Source organism: Channa argus, chromosome 11 (genome assembly GCF_033026475.1).
Source record: "Channa argus isolate prfri chromosome 11, Channa argus male v1.0, whole genome shotgun sequence".
Lineage (NCBI taxonomy): Eukaryota > Metazoa > Chordata > Actinopteri > Anabantiformes > Channidae > Channa > Channa argus.
The window spans coordinates 13,533,921-13,559,756 of record NC_090207.1 but is presented as its reverse complement, the minus strand read 5'-3'; the positions used below and the strand labels follow the sequence as shown (position 1 = coordinate 13,559,756).

Here is a 25,836-nt window from a genome sequence, read left to right as displayed (position 1 = left end):
TTTTACTGCCCTTCTTCCAACTTTTTTGAGATGTTTTGCTGCCTTCAAATTCAAAGCTAATATTTTCCAAAAAATTTTTAAGTTTTTTTTTTCAGTTGTTGTTAATGTTCTATTCTAAATAAAATTTGGGTTGAGGGGATTTGCAAACCATTGCATTCTGCATTTATTTACGTTTTAAGCATCTTCCCAAATTTTGGGGAATTGGGGTTGTAGTTTTTTTTTTTCGACCTCAATTACCTCAACAATCCAAGACATACACGATGAATTGTAGATTTAAAACAACTTTAAAGAAACAATGTCAGTACTGTTAACATACAGTAAATGCAATAACATGGGCGAACCTCTTAAGAATGTCAATAGAATGACATTATTTACCTCTTATAAACCCTTGTAACCGTGGTATCTACACCATCACAAGATGTGATTAAAATAAAAAATTGAGAAACTTTACTCAACATGTAACATATGTTAATACTGTTAGAATTAGGGTATGTTTTATTCAGCTTGCTTTTTCTGAACTTTTGATATTTTTCTTTTGGAATTTAGATCAAATTTAAAAGAATACTATGACTGTAATTTAGATTATTCCGAAAAGTCTAAGAATATTCCATTAATAATTGACACCTGTCCCAAACAGTGACTTGACAAGGGGGTAATTGATTACTTCTCCACGGTCGTAATGCTACGTTTACCTGATAAATTTTTCAATTATAAACTGTAATATATAAACTTTTACTGCAAACTGTATATGACTCCTATTGGATTTCTCAATTGTAACAATAAAGTTTTTTTGTGTGGGAAACTCAATAACCGAGGGAGTGCTCCATCTTACTGAACATAGCATCTTTGGTCATTAGCTACTATTGACGTTTCTTTCGACCGTTGGACACACACGCTGGGTTGTTCCTACCCGAATGAGCAGTAGTGTTAGTTCCTCACTTAGCTTGTTAGCTTTGTAATTTTTTTTATCCTGTGAAGACGAAGGCTGTACAGAACCATATCAGGTCAGTATTAGCTCACGACGGAGTCACGTTTTCTCGTGTTCTCCCCTTTCTTTTCTGCTGTTGATAAACCGTGTAACCAAAGACTGCCGTTGGCTGTGAATGATGTTCAGGTATCGTAGTGTAGACGTTACTTGAGGTGTTAGTTTAGCTAGCTAGCTAACAACTCTTCTCGTCCCCCTTCCACGGCTCGCGGTGTTTGGTCGGGCCTCACTGCTAAATCTTACTTAGCAACTAATCACGTCTATTACCGTGATAACACGCGGATTCATTAAAGCCAATGGAGTGACACCGCAGTGAAAGGGACAGTTCATTACAGCAACTTTAGCCAAGCTATTTTGAATGTTGTTTTAAGGTGTAACATAGGTACTTGACAAATTGTTACGCTAACTCTTAACGTGAACTTTAAAGCAGCAGTGTGTCCTACTAGCGCTCTGCTGACACTGCGGAGACTTTGGTTTTTCCTCAGGCGCTAAGGTCAGTTGTCCAGTTATTCGTATGTTTGTACATGAGGATGCAGTTAGCCTTACTGTTATAACTTAGAATACATAGGATGTCGTCTCACCAGACAGCTAGAACCGGCTGGTAGGTAAGTAAGTAAATAAGCTGACATGGAATTTATTTACAGGCTTCACTTTCAGAGTGCCACCTCATCGACAGCTATCAGTCCGCTAGCTAACATTACTGATTGGAGTAACAAGGCGAGGTAACGTTAAAAGGTCAACGTGCTGCCCAGACCTCTGGTTTACTTAATGTTACCTGCAGAGACAGAATGTTTAATATAGTTATCAGTGAAGCAGCCATTGAATAGTAAATGTTTCGGTTAGTCAGTGTTGCAGTTTAATTATTTGGTATAGTCTTTTGTAATAAAACTTTTCTGAATTAGACAAGAAGCAGCGTATCTTGCTTGGACATGACAAGGTTATGTTGCAGGAATCGTAAAAAGATAATGCCAACTTTAACTAGTCTCTAAAAATGAATGGTTTTGCCAGTTCACACAAGTAGCGTATTTTATGTTAGTGGATTTCAGCTGACTGCAGTACAAACAATAATGTATGATATTACAGTCCTATTGTATGTAAGGAAACCAATTACTTTTGTTTAAATTGAAGAAGTTAGTTGGCTCTAGATTTTACACTGGTGCTACATAGGACACAATGCTGACACATTGCATGGACTCAATTATAAATGCAGGAATCTCTGTTTGACAGGGCACTGCTTTCATGTTCTTTATGTATGCTTCTGTAAAGTATGGGTTAGTTAATGTCAAAACAAGTGAATCTTTAATCATATACACTGAGGATACAAGATACCTCTGGCTCTCATCTGGTCGTTATGTCCTTATGGTATTTTTGTACACCTACATAATGACCCCAGCAGATGTTTCCTTTAAAAAGTAAGAACAAAAGCTTGCCTTGGCCTTGTGATGACAAAAGCAAGCATGTTGCTAGAGTGTGGGTTACACTAATGAACATGAACTTCTAAAGACATAAAAGTGCATTTATTTTTATTTTGTGGTAAATATTTGATTTAACCTTTCTTCATTCTTACAATCATTTGTGCTCCCTGAGAAGTGCTTCAACAGCTAGCACTGTACACTACAGTCACAGGTGGACTTGATGCATTTTAAGCATTTTAGGAAGCCTGTTTTTAGTTTGTGAAGTCAGCTTCTGATATCAGTCTCCTAAAAGACAGTTTGGAATGAATGCCATCAGTTAACCTCAAGGCCTGAAATACACTAGATAGTTTTTAGTCTTCTTGCAAAAGAAGAAAGCAGACTTAGCAGAAATTTGTTAAATTTAGCAGCAATATGTTAAGAATTTTACTAAAGTCACCACTAGATTAATTTCCTTAAACATTTGCAAAACATTGGCATTTGGCTTTCCTTCTAGCTGGAGATTAGTGTGAGAGTCAATGGGGAAAGATTAACATTACTGCTTTTGGAAATTCTCCAATCTAAGTGGATTGTTTTCAGCTGACCGCATTAGTCCACAAATCGGCTGAAACATCCTCTGTTAAAGCTCATGAGGCAATAGTAGTAAATCCTGGGCATTTTCTGATATATCTTTCTGCTTTTTACCAAACTTATCAAAGTGCTATATTGTCTATGACCTTTAAAGCACTCCCACTAAATTTCAGGGTCATGGTCATTAGTGAAGATGATAAAATTGGTTCTTGAGGTTCGTCCCCCCCCCCTTATTTTTCACTGTAAGTTTAGCTCTTACATCATACACCAATTAGGTAGAACATTATTACTAGTGGTCTTAATGTCAAGGAGGACAAGGGTCAGCATGGCCGATCTAAGCAATCTGCAAGTACACAGCCCTATACGCAGAAAAATACGGTACACTGCGTGCAGAGGTTGTCAAAGTACACACAATCATTACTCTGATTTACTTTAAATACAAAACTAATATTGATTAAAGTAATCATGGCAAAACATAGTGTAATTAATACAAAATAGGAGTCATAGACCACTGTTGGTAAAGTAGTAAGTTGTAGTAGCCGTATAATATTTTTATATTGCAACAATACTACCGGATGGTAGTATTGTTGTGATTAACAAGTGAATATTAGCATTTTGTATGGTTAAAAATGCTGTCCTCAGTGCTGTGAAGTGCTCTTCACTCTGGCTTCCTCTTGACCTCAGGACAATTATTAGTTTCATTGAAAGAAATGGTGGAGGGAAACTGGAACTGCACATTTAAACTAGGGCATCTCTGCTAATAGCCACCCTTCTTTCGGTGATGAGAAATATTAGTCGCTCTTTGAAAACAGTTCTTCCTTTTTGTTTTGGCAAGCCTATGTGCTTTAGCTCTCGAGCTGTTCAATAAGTTCTGTATTAACTTTCCACTCAAAGTAAAGTTAAATGTCTTTGCTAACTTAAAATGGACTCAAAACTGTTTAACTTAGCTGGATGAGCCTTTCTTGCTTCTCCTGCAGAGAACCCTGTAAAAACAGCAAAAACATTTTTATTAGTGCAGTACACATTTGGAACCACTGCCACTTTGCAGGGATAAGCAGGATCTAATGTTCTGGGAGCTCTCTGGTGCTTTACATGGGCATTTATAAAATATGTTATATTTAATATGTGGTAGTAGTAGTAGTAGTAGTAGTATGTAGTCAAAGATGAAATTTAAGGCTTGCAGGGTGTTTTTTTGTTGTTGTTTTTTTGGATGGGTGAAAATTATGTCCTTTCACTGCCTAGAGTTTACCTTTGCTTTGTCTGTAGTCATACAATCATTAGACTGGATATCCTAGATTTTGTGCAAACCTGTTATCTGGAGAGGAAAACTTCAGTGTAATGTAGTCTTCTTTGTCGCAACTCAAAGCCTTAGAATATTAGTAGTTTCATAGTAGTTTTGCACTTTCTTGTTTCATCTGATTTAAGAAATATGTATATAAAAGCCTTTCTTGATGCAGCATTGTAACATTACTAGCAGCAGCAATACCATGTTTTAACAGTACATTCAGGAAATCAGTCTCTGTACTGAGGTAATCTCACAGAATAATCTGCTGCTGCTGGTGGTGGTCGTGTTTCAGCAGTCTAATCCCGTTTTAGACAAATCTGCCGACCAGAAAGTCATGATGTTAAATGTGAGTGATGGATTGGGAGAGAGACTTGTTTGTGGTACTGTGTATTGTGGTCAAGGTCATAGATGATGAGCTATTCAGAAGTTCATTATGGCACTAACGTAGACTGCAATTCTGCTGGCCTTTGACTGGATATTTTTAGGCGTAACTGTAACTTGGTGTGCACTTGTTGTCATAGCAGAATCAAAACAGCTCCAATAACTAGCATCAGAACTAATGTCAGTGAGCCTGCCTTAAAGGCATATCTGTACTTCTTATTCATTGTTACTTAAAGTAAATTGTTGCTGTTAGTGCCTTCCACAGCAGTATTTAAACCAGGAAATTTCAGCAATCAGTACATGTGGCCTAAAAATATTAAGTCAATTAAATAATTCTGGTTAATTAGCCGGCAGTGGAACATGTGGTAATTGAACAATAACATACAAACCTTAAGTAGTCATGTAATGTTTTTTTTCTCTCCAGACAGGGTCCTTTCATTGAGGGTAATTTTTCTTCCCTCCTCCCTTTTCCTGGTTTTTCTTTTTGTTGGTGTTTTTATTTTTTGTTTAACTTGGTGCAGAGAGAACAACTTTGCTATCACAAAGCTGCAACGAGTTGTTTGATGGTCTGGGCTTGGCCTGTACACACTGTTGGACTCGAGGTCTGTGGGTCTAACAGATCACAAGAAGAAAAATGAGCACAGCCAAGCCTAGTGGGATCAAAGTGCCCAGCAAGATAGCTAGGCCACCTGGGACGGGAGCCCCTAAGACCAACCCCAGCACAGGTAGGGGTGTCCACATATTTTTTTGGCGTATATAATGGATCACAGTGAAAGATGCTATAGCCAATATAGCTAAGGTTAACTGACTAGACCTTTTAGTATGTCAAGTAGATGCTGAAACTTTTATGATAAATAACAGTGTATCAAAATATATATTGCAGGGGTGGCCACATAGACATTTTTAAGATATTTTTATAGTGATTATGTAAATGATATAACACTCAACCAAACTTGAATTATACAATGTGAACATCAAATTGTATACGTATCTTAAGAAAGTCAGTAACTAACTTTCTTAAGAAGCCATTGATTTAAAAAAAAAAATGTTTTGTTTTTCCTTGTATTCAAGTAGGAGCTAAAGTTGCTTCGGCTGACAAATCAGGTGCAAATACCAGTGCTGAAGATTCCCAGAATGCTGAGGAGAACTTCCAGATCGGGGAACGAGTATGGGTGAATGGGAATAAACCAGGATACATACAGTTTTTGGGAGAGACACAGTTTGCACCTGGACAGTGGGCAGGGATTGTTTTAGATGAACCCATTGGAAAGAATGATGGGTCAGTGGCAGGGGTGCGCTACTTTCAGTGTGAAGCCCTCCGAGGTATATTTACCCGTCCATCCAAGTTGTCTCACACAGAGGGAGAGGCTAATGGAAATCAGACGGCACCGCCCTCTCGTGCTGCATCACCCACTCCTTCAGTTGGTAGTGTAACCTCACATACACCTGCCACAAAATCAACTTTACCTCCAACTACAGCAGCCAAGAAGGCCTCCACCACTGTGCCAGCTGCATCAGCTGCACCAACTACACCAACTACAACAGCTACAACAGCTACACCATCTTCCAACCTTGCACGCACAAACAGTGAATCTGTCTCCAACCTCTCAGAGACTGGATCAGTCAAAAAAGGAGAGAGGGAACTGAAGATCGGTGACCGTGTTTTGGTAACGATTGTAACCTTGTCTAAAGAAAAAATACGGTTTTCTATTATGTGGATATTTCACGAAAGTGACAGAACTCAAAAAAAGCAGTTCTAACAGCTTTAACAATAACAATGCTTAAAGTCAAATGGCTCTTTTCTTCTTGAATTTCTTTAAAAACTTCCATTTGTATTAAAAATCACACACAATCTGTGTGTAGTTGTATCTTGATGAGCACTTTCCTTCCTGTACTTTATTCTCCTCATTACTCACCAGGAAGCTGTGTAGCACATTATGTAAAGAGGAAGTGTCATTCCTGCCTATTGGGCCACAGGAAATGTGCTTAACACCACCAAATTTATTATCATGTAAACCTTGCGCTATCCAATAATTTAACTAAAAGAAAGTGAAAACTGTACAGTTTCACGTGTTTAACAGTTTAGCTTCATTGAGTTCAAAGATGGCACATAGTTGTTTGTCGCTTTATGGAAATATCTACATTTTTTTTTTTTACCAGGCTGATAACTCTGTAGTCCTCTTATCTGTTAAGGTAATTACATTTTGGCTAATATAATATTTTATTCTCAGGTTGGCGGTACAAAAGCAGGAGTGGTACGTTTCCTCGGAGAAACAGATTTTGCCAAAGGCGAATGGTGTGGGGTGGAACTGGATGAGCCTTTGGGAAAGAATGATGGCGCAGTGGCAGGCACAAGGTAAAAAAGCCATATGATCTGTAAATAAACAAATAAGACAAAAGTTTACATGTATACTATCACTTAGATTATCATAATTGTATTGAATATCTGTCCCCAGATACTTTCAGTGCCAGGCTAAATATGGCCTATTTGCTCCAGTGCACAAAGTCACACGCATTGGCTTCCCTTCCACCACGCCAGCCAAAGCAAAAACAACTGTTCGTAAAGTAGTGGCCACACCATCAGGGCTGAAGAGAAGTCCTAGTGCTTCATCTATAAGCACCATGAGCTCTGTGGCATCATCTGTCAGTGCTAAGCCTAGCCGCTCAGGCCTGGTGAGATGTGAACAAACTCTAACAAGGCTATTAAAGTTGTACCCATACAGTTGTTTTGTGCTTTACTTACTTACCAGTGTTAAGTTTTCTACTCTTTTGTCTGTTTTTATAGTTAACAGAAACATCATCACGGTATAATAGAAAGATTTCAGGCACAACAGCCTTGCAGGAGGCACTGAAGGAGAAGCAACAACATATTGAGCAGCTAATGGCTGAGAGGGATATGGAGAGAGCTGAAGTTGCAAAGGCCACGAGCCATGTTGGAGAGATGGAGCAAGAAATTAGCCTGCTCAGGGAAGATCACGAGCAGGTCAGTGTACCAAGTGGTTTGTGAGTCTTACTTTCCCACTCTGCACCCCCTTGATCCTAAACTACTGTCCAATTACAGAATGTGTACATACTTGAAAAATGTGTATAAATAAAAAAATATATCTATATATGCCCCCCCCCCCCCCCCTTTTTTTTATTTTGTTTTGTCTTGAAGATGGAGGGTAAGATGGATCAGTTACGTGCATTGGTAGAAGCTGCAGACAAAGACAAAGTTGAACTGCTGAATCAGCTGGAGGAGGAGCGTAGGTAAGGATTCTCAGAGGTATGACTAGTCAGATGTATGTATGTATATAAAAACAGAACTCATAATGTTGTACCTTACAATACTACGAAGTCATGAGGAAATAGATTTATTTCCTGGAGTTGGCCTAATTTTTCTCTTAATCATTGCATATTGGAGGGTGTTAGTTCCCTGTATTATTTATTCATTTTTTCCTTTTGTTCTTATTAAACAGGAAGGTGGAGGACCTTCAGTTCCGTGTAGAGGAAGCTTGCATTACCAAAGGAGATCTAGAGGTAAATGTACAATACAGTTCCACACAATTTGAAACTACGACTTTGGATTGGTTCAGTAAAATTAAATTAGACTGAAAACCAGATATTGTTATTATAAAATAAAACTGGTAGGTTTGTTTATTGTCACACTTGATTCTTAAAACTCTTAAAATTGAAACAGAAAGAACAGGTAGTGAAATAACCCTGGGTTCTTGTTCCATCTCAAAATTCCAGTCTATGTAAACTTTGCTCTAAATTCATGATACTAAAGTCAGTTTTGTCAGTGCAGGTCCAATTTCATTTACATGAACCATTTACATTATCTCATTAAAGTTGGCAGTAGATCCTCAATTGGTAGACTCAGTACTGTGTGTTTGCACGGATGGTTTGATCCTGGCCTCATCTTGCATTAGACAATGAGCTGTCAAATGCACCCAATGGTGGAGGAACGTGTTTGTTTTTAATTAAGGCAATGCCCAAACCAGAATTATAAATAGCCAGGGGAGGGAAATATTTTATGTGGAGAGAAAACTTAGATAGTTAGAAACTCAGACAATTTTATTATGTTTTCCTACAATCATATTTTGCTAATATAGTTATTTATAAAAGTTTGTGTTGTAAATGTTTGCATATTTTATATTAAATACAATGTAGACTCTTATCACTAGTGTTTTTTTAAAGAGAGAAATGGGACATGACTCACAAGATATGTGGAGTATTTAGATATCTGATCAAAGGATTGTTATTTATTCCACAGTGCTACGCAGGGGACCATCTCAATTACCCTGAACACATCTGCGGTCAAAAAAGATGTTTAAAATTAAAGCTACAGGGTTAGGTTACTTCTCTATTTTCTTTTTAATAAGTATACTAACAGTTTAACTTACTTACAGATGTGTATATGTTTAAAAATGTGCATGCAGCTTGAACTACAGCAACAAGAAACACTTTCAGCAGGTCAAACTGTACAATGCTTTGTTGACTTAAAGCTGTGGAAGGTGTACTAATGTTGTACTAGTGTATAACCCTCAGTGCCTCCCTGTTCAGTGATGTGATGTTATTACTTCTTCTTGTCCTTGTCTTTATTGTTGGTCCAGTGCTCAGCATGGAACCACTGGAGATGCTTCATTGTCATTCCACTGTCTAGTCACAAATTTGATTTTAGTCTGCTCACTGCAACCAAAGGGGAATAACAATTAGCTTAGTAATATAATTGTAAATATGAACATTTACACCAAGGCATCGTACTTATTTATTTAACAGCCCGCTCACAATAAACAATGCAGTATTTATAACTAAATGCCGCATTCATTAACCTTTCAATGTGGTATTAGTTAGATATGACCTTTTCTGAGATTGTCAGACCTAGTGTGATGTGAAATGGAATAGACCACTTTTATATGTGAGCCTTTAACATTGGTGCATTTAACATTTTGAATATGAAACTGATAACAAGACTAGCAGCACACTAGTGTGTTAGAAACTGCTTCATTAAGTTGCCATAAAACTTTTATTTACTTCACAAAACAAGTTAGTTTAGTCACAAATTTAGTTGTGGTGGACTAATAATTGGTGGATTCTTATACATTACTTACATTATACATTGGACAATGGGCCTGTCACCAAAGAGGGAAAGCAGTGTGCTAAGTAAAAATGCAGGGTTAATGAGTTTACCAGTATGAAATTAGACAATCATTCTATATAAGATGGTCATTGGAAACTGGATCAGTAAAACAAAGAATATTATTATCCTAACATATAATAAAGTAGAAATGTTTTTTATTGTAAGAAGATGAGATACTTTTTGTAGGATATAAGCTATTGACTTAAATTTACAGACTGAGATAAGTCAGGAAACAGTCATCATTGCTTTCTCTCCATGGTATTGTGAAGTAATTTTTAATTCATTTATCTGCAGGCTTGACACACACTGTTTTCTATGTATGATAACAATCAGCTTGCTTTATTCACCAGGTGTCAGTTTTGCATGGTTACTTCTAAACTGCCTCCATCAGCATATTTGTGCACATCACACCTTTTCTCCTGCTGCTTGAACTACTGTTTCACAGAATTCCCTATATTCAACTGTTTATGACACAGCTAGAATATTCTGCATGGGGTGTCTTCCCATTTGAATTCATCAACCACTCTCCATCCCTACCTAATACCCTTTTTCCCTCCCTCCAAATATATACACAGACACAACCACCCACCCACCATCATGTTATCATTGTCCAAACCCCGCCATAATTTCTCTCCTGTCTCCCTCCCTCTCTGTCTGTGTTGGGCTGGCATGTGACGGTGGCACTGGTGTGTTCTCTTCCTCTCCCCCTTGTTTACTAACAGACGCAGACGAGACTGGAGCATGCCCACATTAAGGAGCTTGAACAGAGCCTGCTCTTTGAAAAGACCAAAGCTGAGAAACTTCAGAGAGAGTTAGAAGACACTAGGGTAATAAATTCTGCTCCTTTAAAAAAACAAAAGGGTCATGGCTGGGGATAGTGTCCAAAAAAATTGCAAGGGGTACAGAGAGGCACCAACTTTTGCTTTGTTTGGTGGTTGAATGCCAAAATTGCATTTTCCTGCCATAAGAAAATTACAAGTCCTGCTTTGACAACTAATTAATAAAATAAAAGTATAAAATAACAAAGATTAGTTATATTTCAATGTCTAATTCAGTCTAAATATGATTAGAAAGTTATACATCAAATGTATGTATGCGTGTAAATTCAATTTATGTTTTTACTTAAAAAAAAAAACAAAACAAAAAAAAAAACTCCAATTAGTTACCCAACATGAACTCACTTTTGCTTTACTGGTATCACAGCTTAACCAAACAGACAAACATCTCCCCTCTTCCCAATTAATCATTCTCTCAGTTATTCTGTGTTCTGCTTCCCTAGTCCTTTCCAGCATTCATTTGTTGTGTTTATTTGGTTGTGTTCCTGCGTTTTGCTAGTCCAAAATCTACTCCACCTCCGAAACTTTGCGTTCTAGTTTTCCCCTAGGATATTATAGGATCTGTCATTAAAAATATTGCTTCTATAGTTTCATGAGGATTAGGGCCATGGTTACTACAGGATGTCTTTTTAAAATTGTTTTTTCAAGAAAATCACTGCCAGGCCAAAAAAGTTGCATCACCTGGATTTTACTAAATAAATAGGTAAGAGCCTTCCATTGGATAATTACTGCAGTGATTAATACTTCTCAGCTGCCAACATATTATTGAACCCTAACTAATGCAGTTAATAAATGGACAACCTGAATATAATGAATGCCCTGTTTTTTTTTTCAGCAATTCATTTTTTTCCCCCTTAATGGCCCGGTTATATTTCAAGGTGACAGTGCAAGGATTCATCACACTCAAACTGTAAATGACTGGTTTAGGGAACATGAATCATAATTTTACACACGAATTGACCACCTTAACCATAGTAACAACTTTTGGGAATTACTGGACATGTTCAACTCTCCCGTCATCAATTGGTGAGAAATAAATGCAACTCTAGACAAAATTAAATGTGATATAGCATAAGCTCATCAAAACAAAGCCGTGGCAAATGTGCTAAAGGCTGAACAATAAAATATTAGTGGGTGATGGGTTGTTGTTATTTTTTTATTGTTTTGTTTTTTGGCTAGGCAGTGGAGTTTTATACAAGTTTTCAGTATTATGTAGTAAATAATCCCTTAGACATCATTTACACTATACCCCTTGTACCCACAAGAGGTCAGTACAATACCTTTTTGTGGATATAAAAGATTTTATATTCTCCTCTTTTATCAAGCATATCCTAAAAACATAGTTTTTCGTGTTCTTTTAAGTAACATCATTTTAGTTTTATATGCAGTACAGTATGATAGACTTTTATTAACACACTTCTGTTAACACAGTGGGTCAGCAGATAAAAAAACTACATATTTATAAATGCAGGATTTCTGCTTTTAAAGGTTGCTACTGTGTCAGAAAGATCCCGTATTATGGAGCTTGAGAAGGACCTTTTACTGCGAACAAGAGAAGTTGCAGACCTGAAGCTGCGTCTTGGAGCCCACCAGGCATCTGAAGACTCAAACTCCAACTTTTCACCCCTTCTTGAAGAAATAAACTCTCTGAGGGAACAGCTGGTGTCTGAAGAAGCTAAGTACCAAGAAGAACTAGCAAAATACAAGGAGAAGCTTGAAGATCAAGAAAAGGCCCACAGTGAGGCAGTTTCCAAGCTTCGAGCAACATCTGTAAGGCTCTCTGGTGACATGGAGCAGTTGCAGATACGTTTAAGCCAGGCTGAAAAGGAGAACACTGACATTACTGAAGTGTGGCGTTCCAAGTTGGAGTCTGCCGTTGCCTCTCACCAGCAAACTGTTGAGGAGATTAAAGCGTCCTTCAGTAAAGGTGCAGATGGCCAAACAGAAGAACTTGTAGAAACCAAAAGTGCACTACAGAGGCTGAAGTTAGAGCACAAATTGGCTCTAGAGGAGGCTGCAGCCAAACATGATGCTGCTGCCACATTCTGGAATCAGGAGATGCAGGCAGTGAAGGCACAATTGTTGTCTTTGACTGAGGACAAAGAAAGACTAGCAGACTCATTACAGTCCAGTGTTGAAAAAGCAGAGGAGCAGCACCTTGTGGAGATGGAAGATGTTCTTGGTAAGCTTCATGCTGCTGAACTCAAGGTAAAAGTGCTTGAGGAGAAAGAAGCAATGTTGGAACAACAGGCTCAAGAAAAGGATAGAGAAACCAAAGAGCAGACGGCAGAAATTGTGGCTCTGGGCTTTCAAGTAGCACAAGGTAAACAGGAAGTTGTCAGCCTGAAGACTCAGATAGAGGAGGTTTGTAACCAAGGAAACCACCAGGTTGCCAAGGTAGGTTCTAATTCTCATACAAAAGTTTGTTTGGATGATCTTGGCTGTGTGCTTTTTTTTTTTTTTTTTTGGGGGGGGGGGGGGGGGGAGTTTTTTTTTAATATTTTTTTATGACATGTTCTGTAGGTTAGTGAATTAAGTTCTCAGGTGGAGGCTCACCAGCGGGAAGTGCTCACTTTACAGCAGAGTCTAACTACAATGAAGCAGGAAAAGGACACTCTGAAACAGGAGCTAGAAGGCCTGGTGAGGATTAATCCTAAAGTTTAGATGGGAATAGAGCACCTCATTTTCATTAGTATATAGTTCATGATCATAACTCTGTAATTAAAAACAAACTGTTGAATGAATTCTGTCATTGTTTAAACTACCAATTTCATGGTTTAGTAATTTCTGTACTTCAATTTATTAAGTTATGTTTCCTAAAATGAATGAACCAATATAAATAGCTTTTTTCATTTAAACTCATTGTTAAACATATTTCATATGTAAAGCAAACCATTCCAAATCACACTACTGAAAGCTTGCCTTGTAAATGTTGTATTGGAGAAATGTACAATTTTAAGCAAAGCCTCCCTATCTCCCCCCCTGCACAGAAACAAAAGTTGGCTGAAAGCACAAAGGAACAGACTAAATCAGCAAAATCTATGCAAGGTAAATATTAGAAACTCAGCTAGATTGTCTCACAAGCACTGTAGTATCAAAAATGTAACTTTTTTTATTCTCATCCAGAAACTCTAGAGAAGCTTAATAAAAAGGAAGATCAGTGTATGTCCTTGAAAACAGAGGCAGAGTCTCTAAGAAGTCAACTTAATGGTGAGAAAAAAAGAATTGCAGCCTTTTTTGTAATGCATTGCCTTTTAAGATTGCATAATTGCTGTATATTTCTTTTATCACTAAATAAAAACTTTATAGATCCTGTGTAACAAATCAGTGTTGTCTTTAATTAGGGTTTGAGAGGAAGCTGAAAGCTGCAGATGAAAAGCTTGAGCATCTTTCAAAGGACAAAAGCAAGCTGGAGAATGATATCTCAGATATAATGAAGGCATCTGGTGATAATTCAGTACAGTTGACGAAAATGAATGAAGAACTCCTACAGAAAGAAAGGTACGATGTGTTGTTTTTATTTCTTGCTCTTACGCCATTCAACCACAACATTAAATCAGTTTGGTGGTTTTAATGTTTAGATAGACAGTTCAGCATCGGCACTCTGACGCACTATATGTTATGATACCTGTCTATCATGGCCATCATTTTTTCTGTCAATAAAAATCTACAAGTGGATTTAATGTGGCTGATCCGTGTATATTACTCCATTACTGTACACATGACAAATGTCCAATTTAAACTTATAATCAATGTGCAAATATCCTGCTTTTGTTTTGTCATGCAGTAGTCAATTTGTTTTTCAGTTATCTATCCTGTGACTGAACATCCTTAACTAATTTTTTTTTCTTGTAACACAGGAGACTTGAGAAATTACAGCGTCATCTGGAAGAGGAGGAAGAGAAAGTAGCACACTTGAAAGAACAACTCCAGCTGGAACAGTCCCACAAAGAACAGAAGCTTAAAGAGACCACAGTTACCTATCAGTCTCAAATATGCAGTCTCGAGGAAAAGATTGCTACCTTGGTTAGTATTGTAGGGCATGCAAAAATGACTTAATCATTTTGTTGTTTTACAAATGGTTTAATTGTGTCTTTCCATTAATTGTTGTTTCAGAACAAGTAGATAAATGGATGGGGACAAAATGGAAAGTAGATGATAAGATTCTCATCTCCTCTTTTGTAGGAAAAGACTGTAAATCAGGGTGAGACCCTAGCAGAGGAACTGAAGCTCTCACAAGAGAAATCTCTCTCTCAGGCCTTAGAGCTCCATGTGAAGGAACTTGAAGTGCTCCAGAGCCAGGTTGACAAGTTAAAGCATGAGCTCTCCTCCTCCGAGGACCAAACCCAGAAGCTAGAGAAGTTGGTATCTGAGCTGCAGCCATACAAGGAACAGGCTCAGGTAAGCAAAAATAAAGTTACAGACAAATAAGTTGAGTTAATGTGCTTTTGAATTTTCTTATGTAAAAAGGTTGCTTTGTGTATCTTCGATACACAAAGCATTGATTAATGATTGAGTTTAAAAGTATCATAGTTTTTCAAAATTTTTAATAGTCAATTTGTTCCCATACTGACAAAACTTCGCCTTTTATAATTAATCACCAAATGTGAAACTAAGCTTTACAACAAAGAAATGTCTGAATATGTGCAATTGTGTAACATTGTCATTTATGTGTGATTAATTTGTATTGATATTTTCTCTTTAAATTGCTTTCGTTCAGATTATTGGTGATAAGTTGCTCCTTTCCCTTATAATGTTGTTATATAAACCATTTAGCCATAACATTATGACCACTCTATAAATATTGAGTCTGTCCCCTTTCTGCTGCCAAAACAGCCCTAAACCTTTGAAGAATGGACTCCACTAGACCTGTAAAGTTATGCAGTGGTATTGGGCACCAAGCTGTCAGATTTTTGGAATTCTCTAAGTTGCAAAGTTGGGCCTACTGGGATAGTTTTCACCAGGACATCGTCACAATGAAAATTTGGATTTAGATCTGGAGACCCCTCAATGTTGTTGAATTCCTTATACCGCTCTTGAACCACTTTTACAGCATGGCAAGGTGCATTATCCTGCTAAAAATGTTCATTTCCATCAGGGAATAGTCATTATGGTCATCCACACGATGTATGAGATTACTTTTTTGGTAGGTCCAATTCCAACTGAGAACATCGCACAAGAGCTGCAGTTTTGGACTTGCTCTGACACTGTCATCACAATTTGGCCCTTGTTAAAGGCACTTATATTTTTACCCTTGCCCTCATTTTCTGCTTCCAGCACATTAACGTCAGTGACAAAATGTTCACTTGCTGCATATCCCACCCACTTCGAGGCGCATTTGTAGTGAGACAGTTTTATTCATAGGTGTAAGTGGTCATATTGTTATGGATGACCGGTGTATGGACTGATTATTGAAAAAGCCACATAACAGCTTTTGTTGGGATTGTTTAGCAAATTAATACTTAATTTTTGCTGAGAATTGTCACTTTCTAAAAAAGGAAAAAAATATAGACACATAATTCACATAAAACACTTTATACATGTAATGTTAGTACCCATAGTTATTCAAGGGAAGTAGTTTGCAAGATGCTTCAAGTGACACAGTAGTCTCACAGTCTGGCAGCCACTCTTGTTATGTCACTCGAATTTGTAATAAAATGTTTAAGTTTAGTAATTGAAAATGTTCCACCTTTTTATATGTTTTGGATATCATTGTTGTGGTGTAATCTTTTGCCATTGATGCTTTTGCAGCTTAACCTTTTCAGTTGCATATCATTGCTTGGTTTATATTTGGACTCATTTTACTTTTGTCTGTGTGTGTGTGTGTGTGTATATTCCCCTCTTTTTTCCACTTTCATCTTTATTTTCCCAGTGTCTTACTGCTGAGCTTGACTCCTACAAGCATGATGTTGAACATTGGTCAAAAAATCTGGAAAAGCAGAGTGTAGATCTCGAAAATATTTATAAGGAAAATGAGGAAGTTAAGACTGAGAAGGGCAAACTGGAGAAACTGTTTTCAGATGTGCAAACTCAGCTCTCTGCCCTTGAGATTAGTCACAAGGAGCTGTCAGTCAAGAATGCAGAGCTACTAATTACTAGAGATAAGCTTTCAGAACAACAAGAGGAACTGCTTACCTACAATATGCACTCAGATGAAGAGAAGATTTCACTGAACAAGGAGCTACAGATGGTGAAAGATTTTTTGGCAGAATTACAGTCTGAAAACAAAAACCTGAAGCATGCAAAAAGTGAATTGCTTGTGCACATTGAGGAGCTTCAAAGACAAAATGCTGACACAAATATCTTGCTTGTAAAGCATCATCAGGACATGCAGCAAAGTGAGGCTAAAAGAAAGCATCTACTTGAGAATTATGAAAAAGTCTGTCAAGAGAGAAACCGGCTTGAAGTGGACCTCAATGAAAGTAGATCAAAGTTGACCTCTGAGAGCGACACTTTAATTTTAGAGAGGGATGCAGCTAGAAATGCCAAAAAATCTCTTGATGCAAAGAATGCTGAGTTGCAGGCAAAACTTAAATCCTTGAACCTAGAAAAAGAAGATCTAAGAATGAAGAATAACCAGCTACAGACCCTCATAGATTCATTAACAAAAGAGAAGATGGAGATGTCCTCTGAAATCAGTGCTGCTGTGTTTGATAAAAATAGCCTTGAAACAGTGAATGAGGAGCTCTACAATAAGCTCAGTGTTACAAAGAAGGACTTGGAGAACTCTGTTCGTGAATGTGAAGAACTTAAAGCCTCAAAAATTAGCTTAGCCCAGATGCTGCATGATTTCAAGACAAGCACTCAAGTTACTGATACGGAGAGGCTTCACCTTCTTCAAGAGAAAGAAGAATTACTTGCAATACAAAGAAAATACTGCAGTGAGAAGGAAGAGCTCCTCAAGGAGATAAATGAGTTAAAGGAGAGAGTTCACATCTCAGAAGAACAACTGTTTCAATCCAGTGAGAAATTTAAACAAGTATTATCATCGTTTGAGCAAGAGAAGCAAGCATTTCACCTTCAGAATTCTAATACTGAGATAGCTCTACATGCTATTCGTAAAGAAAAGATGAGCCTTGATTCAGAACTAGAACAGCAGAAAATGGATTATGAGTGTTTGGCAGGAGAACAGGGAGAGTTAGAAGGGAAATACACAAAAGTCTTATCTGAGAAAAACCTGCTTTCTCTTGAGCGTGATAGGCTAGCAAATGATATCCGAATAACTAAGGACCAGTTGGATAGCTGTACCACAGCTAATGCTGACCTTATTGAAGAGAAGTCTAATTTAACAACAATGCTAGAGAAAATGAAATGCCAAAAGGTAGAGATTGAAGCAGAGATGACCTTTTTGAAACAAGAAAGGGCTGGCCTACAAAAAGAACTGGGTAAACATAACTCTGATATCGAAATTCTTCAAAAGTGCAAAACTGAACTGGTTCAGCAACATGGTAAACTAAAAATGGATTTTGATAAGGTTACTTTTGAACTCGTTCAAGAAGTGGATAACCTTAAAAAAGATTGTCAGCATCTGGAGTTGTTGCAGACTGAGGCAAACACAAAAGTTCAGTCCTTGAACAATGAAAACCAGGGACTGCTTCAGGAGCTCCAGGACTTAAAGAGTCAGACTGAAACATTGTCAGAGTCTAAATGCCTTGTTGAGAGCAAGCTACAAGCTGAAATCGGTGAACGAAATAAAGTGATATCTGAGAAGGATGGTCTTTCCAGACAAGTTGAGGAGCTGCAGAAAACATTATCCAAAGTTACGCAAGAAAATAAGGACATTTCTTTTAATCTTCAGAATGCTGATGAATATAAGAAATCGCTTATGGTGGATATGGATGATTTAACAATGCGTTTGAAGCAGCAAGAGCTAAAAACATGTCAATTGACAGAAGATAAAGAACAGCTATTATCTAAGCTTGAGGCATTAACAATACAGATAACCCTCCTCACTGCAGAGAAGTATAACCTTCTAGAGGGACAATCTAAGTTGGAGCAAGACATTTCTTTGCTTCACACCAGCCAAGAAAACTGGCAAACAGAACAGTCTAGGCTCACAGAAGAGTTGGAAACGTTGCAGTCTAGCAAGAACCAACTCATGGTTAATATCCAGGCCCTACAAACAGATAAACAGCGTTTGGAAAAACAATACATGAAAGCTGTTGCAGAGGTATCAGCTTCTGCTATTGTTAAAGAAGAGATTTCCTCCAACGCATCAAATCTAATGGCTCAGAAGGATGCCCTGGAGGTGGAGAGAGATGAAGCCTCTGAGCAAGTCAGGCAGCTAGAGTCCCAACTTAAAAATGCCATTTCTAAGCAGCTTGAGGTATTTGTCTTCCAGTAGTACTCACTAACAAATACATCTTAGAATCGCTGGAGCTATGCTACTTTTCACTGCATGCTTGCTGGTTTGCTCTTTGTTTTCATGTTTAACTTTCATCCTTCATTTACTAACAGCTATCTTTTATTTATTTATTTTTTGTTGCTCCCAGCCTTTGCCTGTGGGCTTATAACGTGATCTAATGTAAGGTTAAATTTCTTAGTTACAATATTATGTAGGTCGTGATTGTCACAGTCCTCATCCAATAGTGTGTTTTTTTTTTTTTTTTTTTTTTTATATATATATATTGGAAAATGTTAACATGGAATGTTAATCGACTCACTTTCATAATAGATACATAATAGATTTTTTACCTTTTTGCATTTCTATATTTTAAAAAAATATAGTCCAGTATTCTCCTTTACATGGTCATTAGATTCAGTTAAAAATCAATTAATAATTCATGTAATAATGTTTGAGCAAACTGAATTAAACTTGAAATTTGTGTCTGGAAAATCCTTACAAAAAAAAACATTTAGAATTTGAGTCTATAGTCCACCAGTTACACTGATTGGCTACCACTAGTTAACTTTTTAGTAGTTCTTTTTAATTTTTTTCCTTTTCTGACTTCTTACAGTAACTAATGGGCTGTACATATCCGTTCTGAGGCCACAGGTTATAGAGTATTTAAGGATGTACTTATTATGGTTAGTGTAGTATGTATGTTTGTTTTTTTTTGTTTGTTTTTTGTCTTCTAGTTCCGGTTGTCCTTGAACTGTGACTTGAATTAATTTTTTTTATTAGTAATTGAGAGAGTTAACTATGAAGTAATTAAGCATGCCTTTAATTTATAAGTAATATTCATTAGATGACCTGTATACAGTGCATTTAGAATGTTTTCAGAACCTGCATATATTATTCTGGTTGGTTGAGCTCATTAGGGGTTTAATGCCAACCCACTATGAGCTGCTTTTAATCTGAAACCTCTCATACACCCATTTAGGCTGTGCAGGCTTCTGGCAAGAGTGCTGAGGCTCTCGAACAGTTGAACAAAGAGAGAGCCAGTTTGCTGCATAAGAAGAATGAAACCCAGTCTTTGGTGGAAGAGCTTCAGCGCTCGAAGCAGGAGATGGAGGCGCAGGTAAGAGATCAGTCATTGCTGATAAAAAGCTTTCAGTGGTGAAGTTGCTTTTGTCATCAGGCAATAATTTAGGCAAGGAATAAAGTAAGGTGAAATATTTTCTGAAATGTATTTACACCTCTTGAAAGATTTTATCTTTTACTTTAAATATTAAACCACTCTCTTTTAATTTGTTTTTTTAAAACTGGTCAACAGAAAACCTTTTCCTATCAAACTGAAAACGTGTGTTATAAAAGAAAATATAAAGATAACATTGTTAAAAATATAAGAAAAAAAATGATTGCAAAAGTTTCACTCCTAAATTACCATAAGTGACTTACCTTAATTATCATTCTTGCAGCCAATTACTTAACGGAATAAAAGTATTCACCTACCTCTCCGCACCCCTTTTTGAAGTTTCCCCTTTTTCTATCTTGTCAATATTAAATTTTGGTGACTTTATTTGACCAAAAACTGACTGCAATAATTCATTCTAAATGAATGAATTATTATCAAACCTAAGTAAGCGCCTAGGTATTCAACCCCCTTTAAAGTTACTAACATGCCTATGACTCTTCTAAAGGAGTTACAGACAGCAGATGAGACGGGGGAGACTATAGATACAACTGTATCCCAGGTTCTTTACCAGCCAAAGGTTTTGTGAGAGAAGCGAAAGCTACTGCAAAAAGATAATATTAAATCTAGTTGAGAAACTGTACCCAAACTTGAAAAGGGCTGTTCACTTACAATCCTCATAAAAGCTGTCAGAGCTTGAGCAGGTTTTGCAGAGAAGCAATGGAGAAACTTGCAGTGTCCAGATGTTAAAAGCTGATTGAGTTGGGCTTAATGCTGTAATTGCTGCCGATTGTGTATCTGCTAAATACTGACTTGAATGGTTAAATGGGTTCTATATTATAATTTTGATTATTTTGTAGTCCTCTGTTTCCATTTTAGTTTTAATAGGCACTGTATGACTAAGTCGTAAAGATAATCATTTTGCCATTGCTGTTTCAGCTGGAAACATTGAAGAAAGATAATTCCAAGTGCCAAGAAGATTTGAATGCATCCAGAGAGCAGCTTGGCACAGAAATTCAGAGGACCAGGAATCTTTGTGAGCAAATGTGTGTATATCCTATACTTTAGCCAATGGTATAACATATCTGTCAGATTTAAACTTGAATATTATACTGAAATATAATTGAATTATGGTGTATCAAATGACATGGGATAATGGGTTTCTTTAAGCCAAGATGTAGTTGAAATGTGCTTTTCAAATTTCAATGATTTTAATATTTGTTTATTTAGTGACGAGCTTAAAGATGCAGTGTCTGTGAAATCAAAGTCCCTGCAGATGCTGCAGGATGAGAACAAGAAGCTGACCCAGAAGCTTGAAAACAATCAAAAAAACCAGAATGATCTTTTGAAGGTGCAAACTTTTACATCTGTTTGTTGAAAACTTTGCATGTTGTTTTTAACCTTTTGATCTGCTGATTGCTAAACTTGACCTGTATTTTATTCTTAGCTCATGGATGAGCACTCAGAACTCAAAAAAAAGTTACAAGAGTTGAAGAAAAGGTAAGAGAATACACTATCATTTTGTGATTTGCTGCAGGTTTATAGAGATCTGTGTTTTCACCAATATTGTGAGGTTTTTCTTCTTTTTAAGCCTGTTTTCAAATTAGGAACAGTTTTACACTTATTTGCAGTAAAGGTGTGCTTAAGCAAACGGGATTTTATATTCTATTTTATTTCTTTCAAAGCCTGCCAAATAATGCCTTCAGGTACCCTGCATCTTTCATATTATGTGATGTAATGTAACTATAGGGAACATTAGAGCCAAGATGTCTTCTGTCTTATTCCACCCATTTACCAGTTTCATATACAATATGCTTTCACATCTCTGCACTGTATGTTTGGTTTCCCATGATTTGGTTTCCTTGCTTTATTCCTCATTAACTACTGATTGTTTTGTCTTTTCGTTAACCATCTTACCATTTTAGCAAATAAATCAAATGACTGTCATAGAAAAATTGAATTTGTGCATTTGTTGTGGCAAAAGGCCCAGGTGATTGTTTAAGGTCTAGCACTGTGTATTGGGTAAGGAACAACAACAACATTCTGGCAGTATTTCTCTGCCTAGACTGAATACGTAGTTGGTGTACTGCTGAGATTTGATTGGTGTTGTGTATTTAACAGTGAGAGCACCTTGAAGGAGCAGTTAGACAAGGATAAGGCTTCCCTCCAACAGTCCATCCATAAAAACAGTGCCTTAATTTCAGAGAAGGACCAGGAGGTGGAAAACCTTAGGAGCGAGGTGAGAATCTATTACATGATAGTACTCGCTTATTGTCAATTCATATGGCAAATTATTGACAGAGCTGTTGAGCTTTCACTAAATTAGGTCATGCAAGGTCATGTAAAAATTTGCCGCCTTGCTGTTGTCTTTGGTTGTGGCAGGTTCTAGGCATAAGACAGTATTTGCTTTCAGCCTTTGCCAACAGGGTTTTACTGGATATACCTATCAAAACCCAAATGTGTAGCTTTTAGTACTAGTTTCCTTTCATAATTAGTAAACATTTTCATTTTATCTATTTAAAAATAGACATTGCAGGGATATTTCTTACATTGCTGAGGCTAACAGGATGTTACTTTTAGTTCAGGCATTTTTGTTCTGCTTTCATTTTTAATGCTTACCAGGGATCCTAGTTTTGCCTACGCAAGCCTAGTGATGCAGTTCTTGTTACAGATTCAAAACATTTGAAGCAGCCTTTGTTCCAGAAGGCTATGTAATGTGTGCAGTTTAAATGACTTCTCAATTTGAATATATGCTTGGATTTTTTTGGGGGGGGGGTTTCGTTGGTTAAATCTAAAACATAATCTTGTTATAACATTGGTCTTGAGATTTAAATAATATTTTGTCCTACATTTTCTAAAATTGAACAGCATGGGTTGTGTTCTTAACAGGTGGCTATACTACGTGGGGAAAGTGCCTCAGTGAAGACACTGCAGGATACAATTCACGCCTTGGAGTTGGACAAAGCAATTCTAGAGGAACGTGTCCAGAGACTGGAGAAGGACCTGGCTGCTGGGCCAGAAACCTTCAAGTCCTCAGGTAACACTGGACTTAACAAATGTTCACATTCAGTCATTTTCAGTAGCACAAAAGTCAAAAAAGCAAATAACATTACATATTCCTGTTTTTTATGTAATGTTGATGTTGTTTCCAGGTGATGTAGTTTTGGAACAGTTACAGGAGGATAAAAAGACTGCAGAGAGTCAGGTGTGTACATTGTGGTGGTCATCCTGAATGCCATCAATCTTAACCCTGGATATATTGAGGGTTTCTCTGCCTTTCATACATTAAGTATAAAAATCTTTTCTACCCTGGCCCCAATTCTCTGGTTTAACAATAACTGTCTTGATTTGCTTTGCCATCATATTTGGGGAAGTTGTATGAAAACATTATTAGTGAATGCTGTTTGTGAAATGACTGTGTTGCTTACTCAGACATTTTTCTAACGAACACCGCTGATGTAGCACTACATTGAATCTTCCAGTTCACTTTTGACTCATGTAGCTGTTACAGCATAATGTTTTATGCTTAATGTTAACCTTAAATTGCTCTAAATTGATTTATTACAAAGCATATTGAACTTTTGGATTAATCTCATCTTTGACAGAGACAATTGACACAACTTATGAATCACTGCATTAGAGCCTTTCACCCACAGTAGGGAATGATTTTGTTTTATCAGTCTTATAACCTTCACTTCAGTCTCACCACTAGCCTGTTTATTTAAAAATGTTGTACTGTATTATCTGTGTCAGTGATGACTTGACTGTTGTCGGGCAGCAGGTGGGTCCTAATTTGATATATATTTTTTTCTTCTTTCTTAAATCCCAACTCCTCTGCTCTGTCTCTGATGTTGGCAATGGTACACCACCATCAGGCAGCGGTTTGTTAATGTTTTTCATCAGCTTTACTCGTGCATGTCTGTTTCACTGTCACTGTGGCTCTTATTTTTCATCCAGTGGATCACATAGTTGATGTCAAAGTTAAAAACTGTCTTTCAAAGATAAATCAAGCTTAACCTAATCATTGATCAATGATGCTCAGCAAACATCCAATATCTTAAAGTTCTCATTGGTTATAAGTAACACTTATCACAAGTGGGTGTTTTGCAGTCTGTTAGTGACTCATTTCAAGCTTTGGTTTTTTTTGGCTGACAGCCCACATTGGAGATTGGCTGTCACCATTGGGTTAATTATTTAGTATTTGAGTATGGCGATGCATATTATGTATAGTCCTATGAGCATCATGCCGTAAATACCCTTCATTCCCCTTATCAAATTATTAGTGTGACAAACTTTGTGGATTAATAATAATTTGTTTGCAGCAGCATTGATCCTACTGTTGTGTATCTCCTTTACAGATTGACTTCCTGAATTCAGTCATTGTTGACCTTGAGAGGAAGAATAAGGAACTCAAAGAAAAACTGGAGAAAATGGCCGCTGCTGCTCTAAATGGGAATCATCCAAACGACCTGGATAACTACAATAGGTAAGTTCCATGCATAAAAATATTTTTCAATTAAAACAAAACTGCTATGTTGCAGTAAAAAAAATTGGTTATTGCTCAATGGTTACACACAGAGCTGTTTTCATTTTATTTTCAGCCATGGTAAAGAACCTGTAAAGAAGAAGCCACCTCCAAGACTGTTCTGTGACATCTGTGACTGCTTCGACCTCCATGACACAGAAGACTGTCCCACACAAATGCAGATGCCCGACACCCCTCCACACACTACCTATCATGGTAATAAGGGTGAAGAACGGCCCTACTGTGACATCTGTGAGGTATTTGGCCACTGGACCGAATCCTGTAACGATGACCAGACCTTTTAATGCCTTTTGAACCCTTGTTTGCACAATCACTATATTTGCACATCCTGTTTAGAATATATGGTGATTTGGGGTTTTAGTTTATGTGTGTGCATTTTGTGTGCTTGTTTTTGCCAAGTGTCTTTTATTGTTCATGCCAGCCTTTAAGCGCCCTTATATGGGAATGGTCTCCTGAGACTCACTGTCCAAAATGTGAGACATCCAGAAAAATAATGTACAGCATTTAAGTTTGTAAATGACTTTGAAAGATAAATGTTTGGTATCCTCTGTGTGAGTGAGAGTGTGGGGATATGTTAGGTGGAAGTATTATTGTGGGAGATGTAAATCTCTTAATGTCATTTATTTATCAATATCCTAACCTTGTTGTTGGGCGGCAAAAAAGATAATATAGTATAATAAAAGGTATGTATTTGAATTTGTAAATGACTTGATTGATAATCAAATGTCAGTCTGTGGAAAATTGGTGAGCTATAGTTTATTTTTGTATGCCTGGAAATACTGTGTACTCTTTCAAGGTTTGATAGTATGTGTGTCATTTTGTGAAGGGGAGAGACTTCACACTTGTTTGGGGTGGAAAAGATAAAGTTGTCAATACACAGTGCGGTTGGCTTTAATAGGGACTTTTTTATGGTTTTCATAAAAGGATTGCTGGATGATTGGTATAAGCCTGTAGTTCCAGTGAAATGGCCTTTCCAAAAAGTTTCTTGGCATTGAACAATTAAATACTTTGGCATTTCTTTATGTTTTGAATCTCTGTATGAAAATAAATGAAATGTATGTATAAATTTAAAAACATGCCTGTGCTGATTGTTCAAATAATTCATTGATTTCTTTCAAAGGACCTGAGATGGAAATATTAAATGACTTTTGTAAGGCATCTACTTTGCTCATTTAGTTGTCTAG

The 25,836-nt window shown here is 37.1% G+C and overlaps 1 protein-coding gene across 8 annotated transcripts; it reads left to right on the top strand.

Moving 5' to 3' along the window:
- The first annotated feature begins 845 nt into the window (after positions 1-845).
- Positions 846-25,810, top strand: clip1a (CAP-GLY domain containing linker protein 1a). Of its 8 annotated transcripts, none has more exons than XM_067520551.1 (27): positions 846-1,004; positions 5,058-5,358; positions 5,708-6,300; positions 6,865-6,989; positions 7,090-7,306; positions 7,419-7,616; positions 7,791-7,882; positions 8,092-8,152; positions 10,478-10,582; positions 12,080-12,988; positions 13,115-13,231; positions 13,582-13,639; positions 13,718-13,801; positions 13,936-14,092; positions 14,452-14,617; positions 14,777-14,992; positions 16,464-18,917; positions 19,915-20,052; positions 21,046-21,152; positions 21,337-21,457; positions 21,554-21,606; positions 21,792-21,812; positions 22,228-22,345; positions 22,996-23,143; positions 23,259-23,311; positions 24,465-24,592; positions 24,708-25,810. In XM_067520551.1, exons 2-27 carry the CDS (start codon positions 5,268-5,270, stop codon positions 24,934-24,936), a joined length of 6,759 nt encoding a protein of 2,252 aa, XP_067376652.1. In that variant the 5' UTR covers positions 846-1,004; positions 5,058-5,267; the 3' UTR covers positions 24,937-25,810. The 8 variants fall into 8 exon arrangements, 7 of the variants coding, with proteins under 7 accessions (XP_067376652.1, XP_067376649.1, XP_067376654.1 ...); XM_067520548.1 differs by having other exon boundaries at positions 5,705-6,300; XM_067520549.1 differs by having other exon boundaries at positions 851-1,004; positions 5,062-5,358; positions 5,705-6,300.
- The last annotated feature ends 26 nt before the right edge of the window (positions 25,811-25,836 follow it).

Bases quoted from the DNA above. Each gene is read 5' to 3' on its own strand.
- clip1a (XM_067520548.1), top strand. From the start codon at position 5,268: ATGAGCACAGCCAAGCCTAGTGGGATCAAAGTGCCCAGCAAGATAGCT. The intron at 7,307-7,418 runs GTGAGATGTGAA...CTGTTTTTATAG, and splicing joins AGCCTAGCCGCTCAGGCCTG to TTAACAGAAACATCATCACG. The intron at 7,883-8,091 runs GTAAGGATTCTC...CTTATTAAACAG, and splicing joins CAGCTGGAGGAGGAGCGTAG to GAAGGTGGAGGACCTTCAGT.